Source organism: Crassostrea angulata, chromosome 8 (assembly GCF_025612915.1).
Source record: "Crassostrea angulata isolate pt1a10 chromosome 8, ASM2561291v2, whole genome shotgun sequence".
Lineage (NCBI taxonomy): Eukaryota > Metazoa > Mollusca > Bivalvia > Ostreida > Ostreidae > Magallana > Magallana angulata.
The window spans coordinates 11,010,842-11,029,396 of NC_069118.1; the positions used below are offsets into that span (position 1 = coordinate 11,010,842).

Below are 18,555 nucleotides of genomic sequence, written 5' to 3' on the forward strand. Positions count from 1 at the left end.
GACCAAAATCATGACCATGCCCCTTTAAAATTAAAGAGAGGGGTAAAAAGAGATTTTATTCTAAATTATCCAAAGAATCGATAATTACAATGTACATTTTTGTAGCTAAATTGATTTTATTTAGTTTCAAATGTTGAACAAGTTGCTTTAATATATAATACGATTCAGTTAGAAAGCCCACACATCCACTACCTTATTCCTTAATTTTCTTTTCCAACTTTAAAGAAAATTGTTTATTGTAAATCCTTTTTTATTTCGCAAAATGACCTCAATAAATGACATGTTCCCATTTTCATTATTTAAATATGGCAATTCCTGGTCTAGTTAATACTTTTTCGTATATACTGAATTTTTGGTAACGTTAGAAACAGCATTTTAAGCGACTTCGTTAATTGTAACATGCATTGTAATCTTTGAGATGATTTTTAAGTTTTCCTTATATATTTTACGGCTATGTTCCTCTTAATCTATTCATAGTACTAGTATTCAGCATGCAATGCTTTTTCGATCCATGCACTTCAGTGTGATATTTCCTTTCTCACAACAGATTCATCTAAATCTATTTTATGCATGTTTAGCATTTACTCAGCAATAAATGTTGAACCCGCATCGATCTACTTGATTTTTAATAAAAATACATATCCCTATGAAAGAAATACAGTTGCAATCGATGAAAGGGAATATATCCAAGATATCTTCATTAAAAATATATAATTTTTCACTCATAAAAGTTCACAAGAACGAAAACAAATTTCTTACGGAGATTTAAAATGGGAGATATTTACATCTTTTCTCCATATGGAATTACTCAGGATACTTCGCACAATTTTTCAACGTAATCATTCGGGTTTCATAATGGCTGATGCAATGCTAAATCTCCGTAGACTTTCTGCATGTAGTTTAGGATGTGTGTTGAAACCTGAAGCGGTAGAGGGGCGTTTCAAAACAGATAATCTGGACATTTTTCATATTAGTGGATGAACGTAGTTTGAACACAAAGGTATTAATGATTATCGAAATATCAAGCAAAAAGTGGTGGAAGCAAAAACTCGGGACTGCGTATAGCAACAAGCTAGTGATGAGAAATCGGTATATCTTCATAATCGATTCTCGAATATAGTCTTCCATTTTGTGGAAATACTTAAAACCATAAAATTCTATAAGACATTTGAACTCTTAGGTATGTAAAATCACTAATTCATACCTCAGACACACTATCAAACCCTGGAAAGTATCTACACGGTCTATATCACATTTATCAGAGTTTCTTTGGAGTAAGGAGTGCGATATGCAAGCAGAAGTTTGGCAAATTTCAAATATCGAGGGGGTCTATACCTTGTCTTATAACTGTTACCAGAATAAGACAAACTAATATGACGCTGTCATTTTATCATCATGTCTGTGTTTTCAGTTATAATTCAAATAATAAGACACCAAGGATGAAGAGAGCGCAATTCTTTAAAAATTTATTTCTATAGTCAGATAAATAACAACAAATTTCATTGGTCAGACAAAGGACGGGTTCTGATTGGTGCTTTCCTTGTCGATCCACGCCATCATCTCCTCTCCAAAGTCGTCTGCTACTGAGTCCTTGCTGAACGCGAAACTGGCGTCCATGGAAACGTTTGGAGACTTCCGCTTCTCTCTTCTGGCCGGAACTGGAGACGATTTCACACCGCTACCTCTTTCCACCTGCGTTTTGCGGTGCCTAAATCAAATAAGATATAATTCACTAAATCAAAAAAATTATTGATTTATGGAAAAGTTTTGCATCTTAAATATTTTTTTGTGGATTTCTCTGATTAAATTTGGATAAAGATAAAAAAAAAACATATAAAATAAGCATGCTTTTAGAATTCATAATAATATAGTGTCAATGAAACTGTCAACCATTTTTTGGTTTAGAAATCATAATTGCCCTTGTTCTTAGCAGAAATAAACAGTATGAAATTTAAATGAAAATACGCCCCTCCCCCCGGAAATTCAAATTCATTGAATTCACATGGTAAAATTATCCTCATACCCTACCCTCCCTGGAAAAATATTCTGAATCCGCGCATGACATGATACTGAATTAAGTAATCGGGATTTATTTCTAATTACATCCTAAATTCTGGTTTCCTACACTAGCAACGTGGCAAAATTTTTATAACAATATTCATCGTTGTATTGTGATATAAAGGAAATGCCATTTTAAATTAACGATTTTAAATATAACATGCAGTTAGAACGACGTAGAGGTCCCTGATTCAAACACTTGATTGGTCATAAATATATATAGTAAATGATACACGACCCCTGTTTTCACCGCCAGGCAAGGTTTTAGTCACTAAGGTAATGAGTGGGACTTTATATTTTGTGTCACACATACGGACTTGAGGGCGTAAAATTCTGTCACAGTAATTATATTCAGGGTGTAGTCTACTCCATGGGCTTTCTTATGGTTTACATTCAGATATTCATGGTATACGTAACTTATTTTCAATACTGGGTCAATCTCTAGAAACGCTTAGAATGCTATCTTGGCACAATTAAAAAATGAATATAAATAAACGATAATGCATATGGTGAAGCGACAACATTATCAGTGCTTGCTACTCAAAGAAAAATTAAAATACGACACAGATATACAGCTAAAGTAAAGGAGTTCTGAATATGAAACAAAGTTAGACATGATATATGCTGATTAGTAGGACATGCATCAGCCTAGCAACTGTAACCATGGAGATTGTGATGTAACTAAGCAACGATAAACATTTCCTAACAGTGTGGCAAAATTATCAGAAAAAAAATTGACATGCTGAAAACACATTCAATCATTGTGAGCATTAGGTGTCCAATAAATAAAATAGTGACTAAGCAGGGCATAACTCGTTATTTAGGGCACAAAACCATAAATTGAGAACAGACTTGAATGAAAATTTCAACTAGAATAATATCATATAGGTTTTGTCAATAAAACATAGTTTTCATAACGTGTTTGCATTTGTAATGTATTCAAGCATTCAACTTTTAAGTATTTTTGTTGAAAATGATGCAAGATATTAAAATTCTTATACTTATTATAAGTCTGTTCTCATTTTATGGTCTTGAAGCCAGGTCATTCAGAACAGCAGGTTATAAAAATTAGGCAAAGATTATAAAATAAAAATATATTTCAACATGCCGAATATCAGAGTTCATCAGTGTGTACATAAGTAAAACATCATGCCAACATAACACATTGACTATAATAAATAGAAAGTGAAAGTAGATTGTTATACAATATTTCATGTTCATACTATGAAACAATATTTGAAAGCTACCTTGAATCTGCAAAACATTCCACAAACAACAAAAAAGGGCTAAAAAAAAATAAACTCATGCATAAAAAGATCACCCTCCATCTTTGTTTTCTTTTATCACCAGTTTGCACTGCAGTCCTGTTTCTTGCATGATGATGTTGGTTTCCTCTTGTTATATAGATGACTTACTTGAGATTATATCTTGGTGTCATGCACAATGATACAGACAATCAGGTTACTTGTAATTTCTTTATTGAATTTTTCGTACTTTTTTTTCCATTAAACTCCAGCCAAACGGGCCATGTACAACATACACAATATCACACAACATACATCTACATCACTCAGCATAAGAACTCTCTCTCTCTCTCTCTCTCTCTATCTCTCTCTCTCTCTCTCTCTCTCTCTCTCTCTCTCATCATTAGAATCATGTGACCTCACATAAAACACTAGTCTAGCATTAAAATCTCTGATAATAAAACAGTTATCTTTCTTCTCTTTTCACAACACTTTCTCCATACCAAAAATAAAGACAAATGAGCTAAGAGATAAAAAAAAATCAATAAAAAATATTCAAAAATGTTCTACAAAAATAAAATCATTAAGACGTCAATTATGCCCATATACACTCCATTCAACCATTTTAATTATGTAAACAATCTGCTATATACTATTAAACACTTTCAATGAATCATATTTCAAGAGTCTACGACTGCAGTTTATTACTCAATGAGATGAACGTATCTTCAGAGAATTGATTTGATCAACATAATGTGAGTACACTTATTAATAATACAATTTTCATACAGTTTATATGGGTGAGGGAAAAATTAAAACCACATTTAATATACAAATCAAATTTTAAAAAATGCTCAAGGTAAAATGTAGAATGTGTTTTAAATGTGCCACACTTTTATGAATACTTGAGTAATTAGTTTGAGAAAACAGTTAAAATTAGCATTGCAGTTAGGAAAATAAATTACATAAAATACATCAGTAATCTCCATGGAAACAGTAAACAAACTGAATGGTAACCATGACAACCTCAGGGCTCTCTCTCTCACCTGTTGTGGGTCCTGGGAGTTGAGGCCTGATTGCGGGATAGGGGGTCACACTTTTGGGGGGTCAGAGGCTGATAGTGAGTGTGTTTAGTTTGGACAGATTTGTACACTCTTGTACCACTGGGAGTCTGCATGGTATATTGCACATGAGAACTATGTTCTTTGACGGCCTCGAATCGGGAGGAGCCAAGTGGGGGGGAGTCGTACGATTGGTCGATTTCACGCTTGTGTGACATGAATGGAGAGCCCCGGTGGGCTGCAGGAGAGCCCGGCCCGGGACGACAGGAAACAGAGGATAGAGAATGAGAAGGACTCGTATGTAATGATGACGAAGGAGGGTTAGCAAAAGACGAGTTTGAACCTGAGAAGGAGTTCTCTCCCCCTGAGTCGGTCGATTGCTGGGAGGGGGAGCTACATCGGGATCCTCCAATCAGCTGCTGCTGGTACTGCTCTATATACCGCTGCCGCCGCATTTTCTCACTGTACTTATAAAAGTCCGACATTTCAAAAGGTTTTGAGATCACCTCCACGTTCCGATGAGGCTGAATTTTGGTCACTGTCACTACAGCATTAGACTGTTTGGTATAGTGTGGAGAGTCTGATCTCCCCGGGTAAAAACTTTGGTCATTCACAGAATTTGGTCCTTTGCTTCCAAAGAAGGAGCCCTCATGTAACCGAGGGCTGTAACAATTGTTTTCAAAACTGTTCTCCTGCTGATCAGGACTCTGTATGATTGGAGACGGCTCTGTGAATGCTGAGTCTTCCCATGGGGCCGATTTGTGTCTTTGGTGTTTTGGGGTACCTGTTTCTTCATGTTTCACAGGTACTTCTATCACACTACTTCTTGTTGACACTAGGTCATACTCCGACTGAGAATTCCTCTTGCTTCCAAATTTAGAAGGTTCGAGGTCAGGTAACACAGTACTGTCACTATCACTGAGTTGTCTGTCTCTGTATGACCAGCGGTCGCGACGTCGAATATTCCGCTCCAAACTTCCGTAGTGTCCCTGAGGAATTGGTTTGCGGTAATCTTCATATTTGGGAGGCACATGTAAATCAGATTTACCATACCCTGCAGTCACTTTTTCACTGAAATCTGGATTAGTGGGAGTCTTGATTTCATCAGTGCTCTCGTAATGTGAGGTCCTCTGCGTATTTATGTTATACATGTTATTGTTGGAGCTAAAGCCACTGTCCTGGCTGCCCTTCTCGTAACGTTTCACATTCTCGTATTCTGATTGGCTGGACATGTTGCTACCAGACGACGCGCTCCGACTGCTCAGAGGAGGCGGGAAAATGTGGTTCCTATAGGTGTTGTTTTGGTTCAGAGTATTCAGCTGTGGACTGAAAAAGACATTAGAAAACCTTTTAAGCTATAAGATAAATTCAACTCAATCCATATTGGGTTCATGGAATAGATTAAATCCAACCACTACATGAAAATGAAAGAATTCAGAAATTGCCTTTAAAGTCTCTGTCTCTCTCTCTCTCTCTTTTCTTTTTCTCTCCAAAGCAACAATTAAGTAAGATGATAGTAATACTTTATTAAATAATTATTATCTTATCTATTTCAATACAATATGAAATTACTATTCAAGGTCATTTGAAGGATACTGACCTGCTGAGGGTGGGGCTGAGAGGGGGTGGGGATGTCGGGGACAGTTCCCTGGCTGTGGCTGACCTATAAATGGTGATCTGTCGGGGTTTACCCTCACCGGAAGGCTGAAAGTAGAGATCCCGGATAAAACTACAGCAACAAAACAATGTTACCTACATAATTAGCCTTAAAATGCTTTATTTCTATCACAGGGGCCAAGTCTGTTTTAACATTAATTTAATTTCTATGCAACCATAAATAAATTTATTTATGGTTACAGTGAAATTAATTTTAAAACAGGCTTGGCCCCTCAAGCCCTGTGATTTCTATTTCTTATTTACCAGCAATTCTATATGACACATTCTAATGTATCCTTCTATAAATGAATTATACTTGGTTAACAGTTTTTACAGTTTTGTTTCTTGTTCGACAAAATTAAACTGTCAAATTAGACTTACATCGATTCTCCGTCTGGGGGGTAGTTCTGGGGAGGTGGTGTCCTGTAGACTCGAGTTAGATCCTACAACAAAGTTCACACAAGTTATTCTTTGAATGAGAACAACAACAAATAGATTTGACTGGCATTAACCATGTATTGCAAACATTATTCAAAGATTAAACCATCTAAAAATGCTATAGATTGAATATATATTAATGTATCATTTTCAGATCAAGAATGTACTGCATTGAAAAGAAGTATACAGAACAAAGAAATGTAATAAAGGACAAAAATACAAATGAAATGCTAACAAACTAAAACCCTGATCACATTTATAATCCGTCACATTGAATTCATCCATTGCATGATAGAGAAAATAGAGATGTTGCTTCAAAGTTTAAGAAATTAAAGTAACACACAGACTCTCTCTCTGACAAAAGAAGCATCCAAAAAAGAAAATGTTTTTGCTGCTGAAACCGAGAAGCTGAAAATTCCGAGGTAGGTACAAGCGGATCCTTTCATCCAGAACTTCCTTGCAATATAAAAGTCAATTCAAATCCTCCTCTGCACCTTTTTAATGCTGATCCTCTCCCAGTCTCCCCACTTTTTGCTCACTTATACATGGCATCCAAATTCCAGGACAATTTTTGCATCCCTCGAAGCCACGTTGTCTGACTATTTCTATGATCTGTGAAACACTTAACGCTCTTTCTTTGAAATTTAATCTTTTTTTAAAAATTTTGGCAGATTTGCTGTGTGATTCAAAGAAAATGGGCTTTAAAGCATTTTTTTTTTATCAGGGAAATGTGTAAATGTTTGAGAGGAATTTGAAAATCAACAATCAAAGGGTTAGGCCACCTGCCTGATGTTTTCATAAGTGGCCGATCACCTATCAAAGATTACCTTTCAACTCTGAGATACCCTAATTAACACAAATGTTTGAAATTTTCAGAAGTTCAAGTCAATGTGCCCTACAAACAAGGATGAATTGTTTTACCTATGTAAAAAAAAACCAGAAAATTCACTTCAAATTTGTTTCATTTTAGTACAGAAAATTAACTTCAAATTTGTTTCATTTTAGTACTAAGTCTAAATGATTTGAAATTCAGAGAATTTATTTTGTCCAAGTAATCTTGTCACCACTTGAATGGGTAAAATGTCCTTTCTTTATAAATAAAAAAAAAATGCTATTTTGTGGAGAATTTCCTTTTACAATAAATCATAAAATGTTTTCACTGTATGGTTTATCCTACAATATTCTTAACCAGCAGCAATCAGCAGGTTTGAGGCAAAGTCGCTCTGGGTTTTTTTTTTTTTATTTCATACACCAGTTAAATATTTCAAAGTTTTGATATACATGAAGTGAATACCGGTTTATCTTCTTTCATCTGTATCAACTGCAAGTATCTCAATGTGTCTAATTCCTCCTAAATCCTAATTCTTTTTCTAGTCATTATATACTTATTTCACCCCTTAACCCTTATTTGTGGAAATATGGCAACATTCTGGAATATTTGATGTGTTTAGCAATTTCAAATAAATGTGCAAATTAAAATTGACAATTTTTACATCTTTCTAGAAAAGTGTTTCACCTGTTTCACTGTATAACTGTGATCCTGATTATATTAATTATGAATTACATGTATATTAATATAAATATTCAAGAATTTCAGAAAGGCAATTTAAAAGCTTTAAACTGCGTATACCCTACAATCCTGGGATATCTGGATTTTTCCAGGGTCATATTGTTTTAGTTTTACTGTGTTAAAGTTTAAAGTGGATGGGGTGGTATCAGAATCTAGATTAGCTCAAGGACACCGTTTCCATCCTCTCAATGGCAACAATGACTTAATCCATAGACTTAGAATTATGCAAATTATAATGAGGTGAGTTTTGTGTGAATTCAGTTCAAACCAAGGTACTTCCTATTGTCAATCTGCTGTATTTGTGTCTGATATCATAACTGGATAAAAGATACTTGATTCTATCATATGTCTATTTGTTTGCTTTTCTGCAAATGTCTTATGACTGAAATGAACATTGCAGAGATTAGACAATCTTGCAACAAAATTAAAGAATTTGTGTGATTCAATTATAATGGTATTTTCATTATTCATATCAAAGATTTCAATGGTAAATATTCTCATTAATATTATTAAATTATTGAATTCTTTAAATTTTCACATTTTTCTTATCCTTGTCAAATAAATATGGCTATAGATTTTTAGGATTTTTGCTGTTTTTTAATCTTTTCAATGTTTGAGCATTTTTAAAATCTCTGATTAAATTCTTTTCATGGGAGGCAGAGAATGTCTTTGATGATAAATTACTAGTGACCTAGAAAGCTTTATAGGTAGCAGTGCTTGCTGCTTCAAGGTGATAATCAGATAATGCACACTAAGCTGTTATTGCAGAACGCAAAAGCCAACAAAATGAAAATGAGATTATTATAAAACATTTATTGGTAAAACAAAAGATGAGGGAGCATCAGTGAAAATAACAGAAGGGAATAATAACTAGTAGCAAAGCATAGGAACAAAACAATGCCAAATGAGACAATGGTTGAACCAACACACAATGAACACATATTATGACAATCACTTTTCATAAATTTTCAAAGTTTCTGTCAATCACATTGACAATTTGAAAGTTCATGGTAAGTCCTTGATGCTCATAATATGCAAACAAATGATAAATGAAGCACACACAAAGCATGATTATGTGATTACATGACAAGCACACACACATACACATGCACATATAAATATAATGGATATGATTTTTTTGATGATGCTTTGAGGGTTCTTTTGAGATCACAAGTTATCTCCCTTGTAATTGATCAACAAGCCACTGTACTCCCTTTGCACTATTGAAAAGACATTTTCTGTCTGGTTAAAACAACAAATAAATTTAACACAGAAAGCTGCCACATTAAAGCACACAATAAATAAGGGGGGATGGATCCCGGATAAAACGGTGGGGCTAGACCTGACTTTCCACGTGTGGTTTCTCGGTCAGTTCATGGCACATCTTCTCATACTGGTACGACTGCCAGGAAGCCCGAGTGGGGGACGGAATGGAGTGGTATCCAGAGGAGGCAGAGGAGGTGGCGGAGTTAGTCGACCCTGAAGAAGACGACGACTTCAACACAGGCGTAACTTTGGGAATTTCCAACACAGGATGCACGGTGCGGTTGAGAGATCGTGTTTTCTCACGGGTGGATCCGACAAAGAAGGAGGCCTCCAGGATGCTGTTGTTGTTGTGGCGGTCGGGGTTGTCGAGGTAGGACTTGTTGAGGCGACCTTTGACGGAGTACCGCTCCCGGAAGGACTTGTAGAGGCGGGACGTTACGGATCGCTTCCCTCGACGCTTCTCGGCTAGCAGCATGTCGTCACAGAAGGTGTTAGAAAGACACTGATCTAAGTCGTACTCTTTCTCTACTATGCTCTGATTAACTACACTGTACATACCATCGAACGATGGCACCCCTGATGGCAGGAAGTGACCCTTGTCACCCTTGGTATCACACAGTTTCTTCTCCATCTCTTTCAGCTGAAATACAAACAGAATTCATTAGTACAACATTAAAATTATCAAAATCTTTCAAAAAGAAGAATATGCAATAATTTTCTTATTAATCATTATCAATTTAATTGTACTATTCATCAGCTGTTCATATTACAATAATTGTAAGAGATTTTGCTTTTCACATTTATCAAGTTCTGCTGATACCATCATTTACATTTTTTTTTGTATCATTAGGTGAGGACTATCTATGTTGTATAACTTGTACCAAATCCTTTTTGACATCTGTAAATTAAATACGTTATGTAATGAGTACATGTGTGTATGTGTGGTTACCTTGGCCTGGGCCCTGTGGAGAGACTGGCGCCGCTGCTTGCGGACGTACTTGCTGACCGACTTGTCCTGGGACAGCTTCTTGGCGGCGCTGGTGATCTGCTTCTGGAGTTCGTACTCCAGCTCCAGGTTAGACAGGGCATCGTCAGTCTGTAAAAGTCAACAAATGAAATAAGAACAAGTACAATTACAGCATTACTAACTAAAAATGTTGCATAACTTCACTAGTATGTCTTAATAAAAATCTACAAATATGTTTTACAAATACTTTATGCAACTAACATTTAGAACTATAATCATAGATGTTTTTAACAGTTATATCTATTTCCTGAAATGCCTTTAAAGGAATACAATCATCTTTCCATTTTTTTCTTCAGAATGTAGTCTGAATCTTAATGGAACAATACTTAGTGCATGCTTGATGTATTCCTTACCTTGTTGTCTGAAACCTTGGAGGCCAGGGAGAAGGCGGTTCCCACTCTCTTCCTGATGGTCGGGAGGGGCTCCCCAGACTGCTGGGGGTAGTCCAAGGGCAGACAACCAGTCAGCTCCTACAAATCAACAAAAGATGTCATTAGCATCATAAAAATTCTGTCATATAAATTTTTAGTGTTGCATTTAAAAGTTTGGTCTAAAGCATTAACATTTTGGTCTTTTAAATTTAAATTAAGACACTGAATTTCTTACATGCTGACTTTTCATATTTATTTTTTGGCATTTAATTAATTTTCTGATTTTAACATTTTGTAGGAAATTTCAGAAGACTTTTAACTTTAACATTTAATCTTTGACACTTACCCCCTCTTGTATACAGAGCTGCTTTAGTTCCTCCAACTTCTTGTTGACCGCCTCCTCTAAGGCCTCCTTTCGGGCCTTTAGTGCTGTGTACATCTCTCTCTGAGCTTTCACAGTCTCAACACTGGGGTCACAATTCACTGAAAAGAACAAAGGTCAAGAAATTAATAAATATCAAAATATAATAATCATACTCTACACATAAAAAAAAAAGAATAATAATACACACTTCTTGAATTTCTTATCTATCCAGTTTTACATATATTTGACCATGTGCTGTACAGGTTACATAGATTTCTGACTCCGACATGGAACCTGACATCCACATACCTAATACTTCCTTCCTAACATGTGTTCATAACTACTCCCTATCTAAGCAGTCTAGTGAATTACTGCCAAGTTTCACACACCACTCTTTTGAGTTTTAATCCTCCTTTAATCTCTGTTAAGCAGATTAATACCATCACCTGATTCCTTTGATCCCTTATTTCCTACTATAAACACCATTACTGGGGGACTCCACAGACAGTCCAATATAAACAAGCCACAGCATGGAGCCCCTGTTGTTTTTGTTTTTTATGATTCCTGTGTTATAAACTTTATTACAGAATGATTTTTCCCAGACAAATTAAGTGGGCTCATGTCTAGAATGGGGTGAAATTTTTCTGTGTAAACAAACTATAGTTGTGCTTTTAAATAAAAATTATCAATATTTAGAAGGATTAACAGTAATTACTTTTGATTAGATTATAAACCTCAATATGCAGTCAGTCTAACTGAATGGCTTTCCAAGAATTATATCAACTTTTTATATTTCATTGTAACTGTACTTCAACTCTTGAACAGTTTTATAAATGCTTAGCAATTAATTAAAAGTATTTTTAAAACTTAATTGATAGATAACACTGCTGTCATATCTAAATATATCAAAGAGATAACTTAATTTCAAACTTCTTAACATCAATTAAAGACTAATTATTCAATATGCAGTGTTATTTTACTGACACCTTTTTTGACACCTGGGGACAAGTACACATATAAACAGGTAAATTCACAGGTGTGGCTAATTAAACTCCTTTGATAATTCAATGACAAATAACATGCAATGTTCAATACGATTAAGGGCAGGTTTTAAAATCACATTAGTGTTAAACATATTACATTAAGATTTTTATCTTGAAGAAACCATTAAAAATAAATCTACTTGTTTAGTTCCTTTGATGGATGAATGTTTAGTCTTTGAAGATGTTAAGCTTAAAAGAACTTAAATCCATTAAAACTGACCATTTAGTCAATGCCTTAGGCATTTTAATATTTGAATGAATAAAATTTTTAAAAAATATTAAACCCAAGTGATTATAAAACAATGTTGGGAAAAATGAACATTCAACTTATTTATCACTTTAAATTTCTTTATCGGGAAATTTTGAAATAAAAAAAAAATAAGATTTGAATATATAATATTTTAAGATCCCTTGACCTATGTACAATGTTATATACTATATTGTAATCATGAGTTATTGTTAGTCTTTATTTCACCCACATAATTTTGTGTAGTAACACTGATATGAAAAAATCAGATGCGATCTGGTATTATATCCTTGTTTGTAAGAAATATATGAATGGAAAATTTAAAAAAAAAAAGATTCCTTGACCTAAGTGACTTGTTTTTGTCTCTTTAACCTAGTTTATAAATATCATGTAATTAAGAAACATGACAGCTTTTGCCCCTATATTTATACTCTAGCTGTATAAGGATGTTTCTATATCAATAAGAAGTACTCAAATGATCCAGTCACTAGTATACATATACACACTCAAGTAACTAAATTCACTACATGAACAACTAATCAAGAACTGAACCAATCTCAGTGACTGAGTTCTGTTCACCTATAACTAACCAACACACAGACTAACTATCTATATACTTACACAGTGACATGTCATAGAAGGCAGAGTTGTCGATACACATCATGCTTCTGTCCATCATGAACGAACTATGTTTCATACTGACAGTTCAAACTCAAAGGTCACAACCCCAAAACAATAGCAGGTCATCAAAGTCTCCAAATTATCTCCACTACAAAGTGACTGTGAGGACTTAATTAGGAGCTGTGGTAATGAAGAGTAGATGCCAAGCTGTGGAAATGCTCTGATCAGCCATGGAGGCAGTAGGGGATTATATATACACAGCACCAGAGTCTAGCACTGCCCCAAGTCCCAAAACAACACAGCCATTAACTCTTGTTTGTACAGACAGGTAGAGGGTGGCAATACAAACACTTGCTACCTAATGTCCTCAAATCTCAGTCAATTAGAAGTCAATCAGAACAGTGTGTGTTGGTATTGAGGTAGGTAATAGGTAGATAATTGGCTAATTAGGGCAGGCTCCCTTCCCTGGGGTCATTGGTTCAGGTGAGAGAGAAGTGTGCCCCCTGAAGATTTCTCACCTGATACAGTCCTGACATGGTCCACTGCACACATTAGTACCTATAAGTGACCTTCACTATGTGACACAAGGCCAGCATCAGGTGTAATAGAGTCTTTATCACACCTGGGTTGCATCATTAAGTGACAAAGTGCTTGTTTTCCACTTATTTTTACACAATCTTTTGACAGACTTCCACTTTTGGTGATAATGATACATGTAGGCATAGGGTACCATGTTTTCTCTATGTTATAATATTACAGAAGTTTTTCACTCTGTAAAACTGAATCTAAATACTGTAGAGAGATAAGGTGTTAGCACCCAACAAGGTAAACAATTTTGGTTCTTTTTGCTTATTAATAGGTGTAGCTTACACACAGTTTTAAGTTTTGATTCTAATTCATTTTCCTTATCAGTAAAGTTTCCAATTTAACTTAAATCTCAAACAAACAAAATCAATAGTAGAATTAATTAACAAGTATCTTTAATATTTAATTAATTATTTAATTTAATACAAAATATGTGTATTTACTACATTGTATTGACTTTTATTCAAAACATGTTTATTTTCCTTTCAAAATTTACTTTTATTCAAAACAAGTTAATTTTCTTTACAAAGTTTAATTTTATTCAAAACATATTGATTTAATATACAATATTTTATTTATTTTTATCCAAAAAAAGATAATTTATTATACAATATTTACTTGTATCCAAAAATTCTATCATAAATGCTTACTTTTATGCAAATGAAGTTAATTTACTATACAAAATTTAATTGACATATCCAAAGATTTTATCATACAATATTAACTTTTATGAAAAAGTTAATCTACTATACAATACTTATTTTTATGCAAAAGAAGTTAATGTACAATACAATACTTATTTTTATTCAATTATTGTCTGTCTACTATAAAATATTTACAAAACATTTAATTACCACACAAACACTAGGATTTATGCCCTTTCAGACTTTTTAAAGATATGTTAGAAAAATATTTTCCTTTAGAATATCTTTATTTTTTATCATTATACATGTATTAATGAAAAATGTTTTAATATACTTATATTTATGGAGAGAAGTAAGGTTAAATAATTTTATTCCAAATAAAATATTTTGTTATTTTTATTTTGCAAATTTTCCTTTGCAGCAATAAAACCTTTTGTCTATTTATTGGAGTTACTTTGTGGCCTTGAAATTGGGAAGACCTGCTCTCTACCTACTTTAAGATAGCTAGTACACATTGCATACAAATATTCTTTATATGGACTTACAGTCAAACCTGGATGTAGTCAGACTTGGTAAACTTGCAGAACTCCCGCTGCGACTTATCGAGTCCGAGCCAAGAGATCCTTGTAACGATGACGTGCTGCGAGATAATTCGGCCGCTATCTCGCTGACACTGCGAGCCTGAGGTAATGACGGCTGAAACAAACATGATTTATGCAATATACATACAGGACATCTCGAGATCATCTCCCAAGATGCTAGAAATGCATTGTTTTATGTTCTTATATAGTATGCTATATTAAGACAATTGAAAATCCAACACTATACTATTGATCATTTCCTGGTACTTCGTATACTTCCTATGTAAATCAAATCTTCAACAAGAACACTCAAATCATTGAGAGCTAAATTAGTACCAATTGAGACTAAGGTTTGACGAAAAAAAAAACATTTTCCTAATAATAAATGCCTAAATATGAACAATTTCTCAAAAATGTATTTTCAGTGTCAACAGTATCTCTTAAGTGTAACATTTTCTAAAAATTCTTCAAATATTTTCATTGTTTGTACAGAAGGCTTGTGTCTGTGTATATATGGGGGTATGGATTGTCTGCCCCTACCTTATTATGTTTCCTATCGAGATAAAACTGATGTTGGGCCACGGCCATACACCAGATACATTTCGTTATTTGAGGCGATGCACCAAACCAGGCGTGGACTAAAACGTTCCCAGGTCCAAACGTCCGGCGACTCACTGAGACTCTGAAAGAGAAAGCGTCATTTCTACAACTCAGAAAAGCCCATTATTATGTGTGAATGACCTGATCGATGGACCCCAAAAGTTCTGAACAAAGCTAAGCAGGAGCCAAAACAACAACAGAAATACACCACAACAGCATGCTTCTGAACGACAATTACAAAATGTCACACCGATACTCTATACTGGACATCAATTGAATGTTTAGGATCATTTTTTTAATCCTCATTCAAAAGATCTTGTTTTACTCCCTGTAAAATTCTAATTTTAAACATAAAATAAACCTGAACTTCTTAATACAACTTTTTCACAGTAGCTTGTTCACAAAGCAATACAATTTAATTTTGTACTTCTTTAAGATGTAAATTGGCTCCAGTAGGATTGAAATGGCAAAAAATTGTAAAATCAGCGTTTTGATTTAAATATGGATAAGAACAAAAGACTTTTTCTAAGATAAAAAGAATTGCTCAATTAGTTAATGGACGAGAAATTCTCAGCTCCTTTGGTGAGATAATTCTACGCTTGAAGAATTTCAATATCAACCAATTTTTTAAAATAAAGTTATATGTTTCCAGTTCTGCACTGATTTCCCAATTATACAATTTCTTACTGTTTAATCAAGCATCTCTAGTGAGCTTTAACAAGTAGTTATCAACTAATTAAAGCAGATTTTACCACAGTTAGCAACAACAGATTATTAAAATAAAACATTCTAAAATTATTTGTTTATTACCGTGATTAATTATAGAAATTTATGATAAAAAGCCAGTGCTTTTCTATCAATAAAAAACGGTCATTTAGCTGAGTTGACTGAGACTTTTAGGCTGAGATGTTTTACTTACTGGGTCGTGGGGTCAGATATTGCATCAGAGAGTTCATCAAACTCATCAGGGGGCTCTCGAATGGCGTCCTCATACAAGTTAAAACTGCTGAGTGTGTGTACGATGCTACAACACAAACCATGCTCATCTTACAAGCAGCAAATAAAACCGACTCATGCCTCTATCTTTGGGGACTCAGACGTATCATGTTAAAATGGTATCAGGTCATTAGTACATAATTTATAAAAAAAAAAATCCAATAAAATGAATGATAAAATGAATAATCCAGAAAAACAAAACTTTAAATTCAATGAAATTCTGCAACATCAATCAACATGCCTTTATATAAAAAAAAGAAATATCTCTATAAATCATCATGCCTGCATGGAAGCTTTTAGTTCAGCTCCAGAAAGTCTAGCACTAAAAATACAGTCATACTTTATAATATATTAATACATGTATTTCTACCTTCTAGAACAACAGACAGATTTTCTAAAATACTGGACAACAAAGAAGGCTCTGGGCGATACAGCCCCCCCCCCCCCCCCCCCCACTTTCCTCCCCACCCCCACCCTGATTCCCAGATTACCTACCGTTTTGTGTCGTGGACTTCTATGGAGAACTTCTTGTCCCTATAGTACAGGTTTTCTAACTGCTTCCAATTAAACACCTGAAAAATAACAAAAACAGCCTGTCAGAACCAGAGAGATGTGACTGATGGGATCAAAAACTGCTGCCATTCGATGCTTAATATTTCAAGAAACCCACACACATTTCTGCATGTCTAATTTGACACTAATTTTATTCATAATCGCGGTTGTTCATTCAGACTTCTATTTGCATATTTTATCTGTAAAAGTTGTTTAGCAAGACATTGGCTAGCACAGAAATTCATTTACTTAATTATCTTCATTAATATAAGAGTGCACTAATGGGTGCAGATGTGTTGACAGAATTTCTTTGCAACAGGTCTTTCAATGTAGCCTAAATACTGTTTCATAAGAAAATAGCCCCCCCCCCCCTTCCCCTAAAAAATGATATTGATTCTATCACTTGTTTCTGACATTTACTAATAGTTAAATCAAAATACATGAAACAATTTCAGGATTTTAATTAAATGCCTATCACCCAATTCGCAGAAATTTTTCTAAAATTAGAACATTGCGGTAGATTACAATTTACAAGTATATGCTAGCTTATAGCAATTAACTATAAAATAATCAAATAAATGACATATTTTCTACGAACTTGGTTTTGGAGAAAACTTCACATTGGTTTGCAGTACATGTACAAATATCATTAATGCCTGATAATTTTAAATTCAGGAAGTGTATATTGAAATCAATTTAACTCTTAATTAAAAGCCCAAGGCTAAGTTTTAACATCTCGCTCCAGATTATTACAGATATTAACAGATTAAACAACCCAGAAGTAAACAAGATCCCTAGCCATCCTGATAGCATCTAAATGTACAGTTTCAGGGTCACAAATATCAAAGGAGTTGTGCTGTACCACTCTTATCAGGACAAATTACACGATGATTTCAATTTGGTTACATAACCTGACATCTTGATGAAGATGATAAAGGATTACCATTAGAATTAAGATATTACACTGTTGACCTGTCAAATATACCAAGTATAATGTTATTCCTGAAACCAGTGAGCTTTTACACACTGTTTCTCTTGTTTAAAGTCCTTACAATAGATTTTAATTGAATCAGGTTACCACAGATGGCATCACCTACCAGCCCCCTTGATTACACAGTAGAGCCCTACCTTTCTGGGGGTGGTTTTGTCTGTCTTGTCGTACACTGCTATCCCCTTGTAGCTTAGTCCCAGCCACCATGGGTGGTCCTTCTTATCCTACAAATAGATCAATCCTCAGTAAATGACCAACAGATGAGCACCAGAATAGAGATGAGTGTAGATTCTACATGATTACTTAATCTTACACAGTGGACCACAGGAGTCTAGAGAGGTTATTCAAATGCTTCCTTACCAGCCGTTACTGATATTTTTAATGACTACACAAATCAATCTCTCTCTCTCTCTCTCTCTCTCTCTCTCTCTCTCTCTCTCTCTCATATGCATGCTTTATGTATGGGGAGAGGCATTGATTGATGAAGTATCCAACAGCCACCTCCAGTAAGATACAAGGCCCTATCAGACACTCTGAGCTGTGATAAGCAAGCTGCTTTGATCAGGTGTTTTTTCCTACAATATTGGCTGACATGAACCCAACAGTTGTCTCTCCTTACAACTCTGTCTTGTAAAATACA

General features: G+C 34.5%; 1 protein-coding gene across 6 annotated transcripts in view; it reads right to left on the reverse strand.

Annotated features, from left to right (window-relative positions):
* Positions 1–1,453: 1,453 nt before the first annotated feature.
* LOC128161744 (FERM domain-containing protein 4A-like) overlaps positions 1,454–18,555 on the reverse strand; it is a 48,588-nt gene continuing 31,486 nt past the window's right edge. For 4 of the 6 annotated variants that reach the window (XM_052825127.1, XM_052825123.1, XM_052825126.1 and 1 more), the window contains exons 10-22: positions 18,053–18,139; positions 16,868–16,944; positions 16,296–16,400; positions 15,317–15,458; positions 14,741–14,891; positions 11,038–11,174; positions 10,674–10,790; positions 10,243–10,389; positions 9,852–9,933; positions 6,401–6,462; positions 5,964–6,067; positions 4,349–5,689; positions 1,454–1,708 (exon numbers count right to left, since the gene is read on the reverse strand). In XM_052825127.1, coding sequence (XP_052681087.1) covers positions 1,507–1,708; positions 4,349–5,689; positions 5,964–6,067; positions 6,401–6,462; positions 9,852–9,933; positions 10,243–10,389; positions 10,674–10,790; positions 11,038–11,174; positions 14,741–14,891; positions 15,317–15,458; positions 16,296–16,400; positions 16,868–16,944; positions 18,053–18,139 — 2,754 coding nt within the window. In that variant the 3' untranslated portion in view covers positions 1,454–1,506. The remainder of the gene's footprint in view (positions 1,709–4,348; positions 5,690–5,963; positions 6,068–6,400; positions 6,463–9,851; positions 9,934–10,242; positions 10,390–10,673; positions 10,791–11,037; positions 11,175–14,740; positions 14,892–15,316; positions 15,459–16,295; positions 16,401–16,867; positions 16,945–18,052; positions 18,140–18,555) is intronic. The other 2 variants (XM_052825128.1, XM_052825124.1) reach the window with 2 other exon arrangements.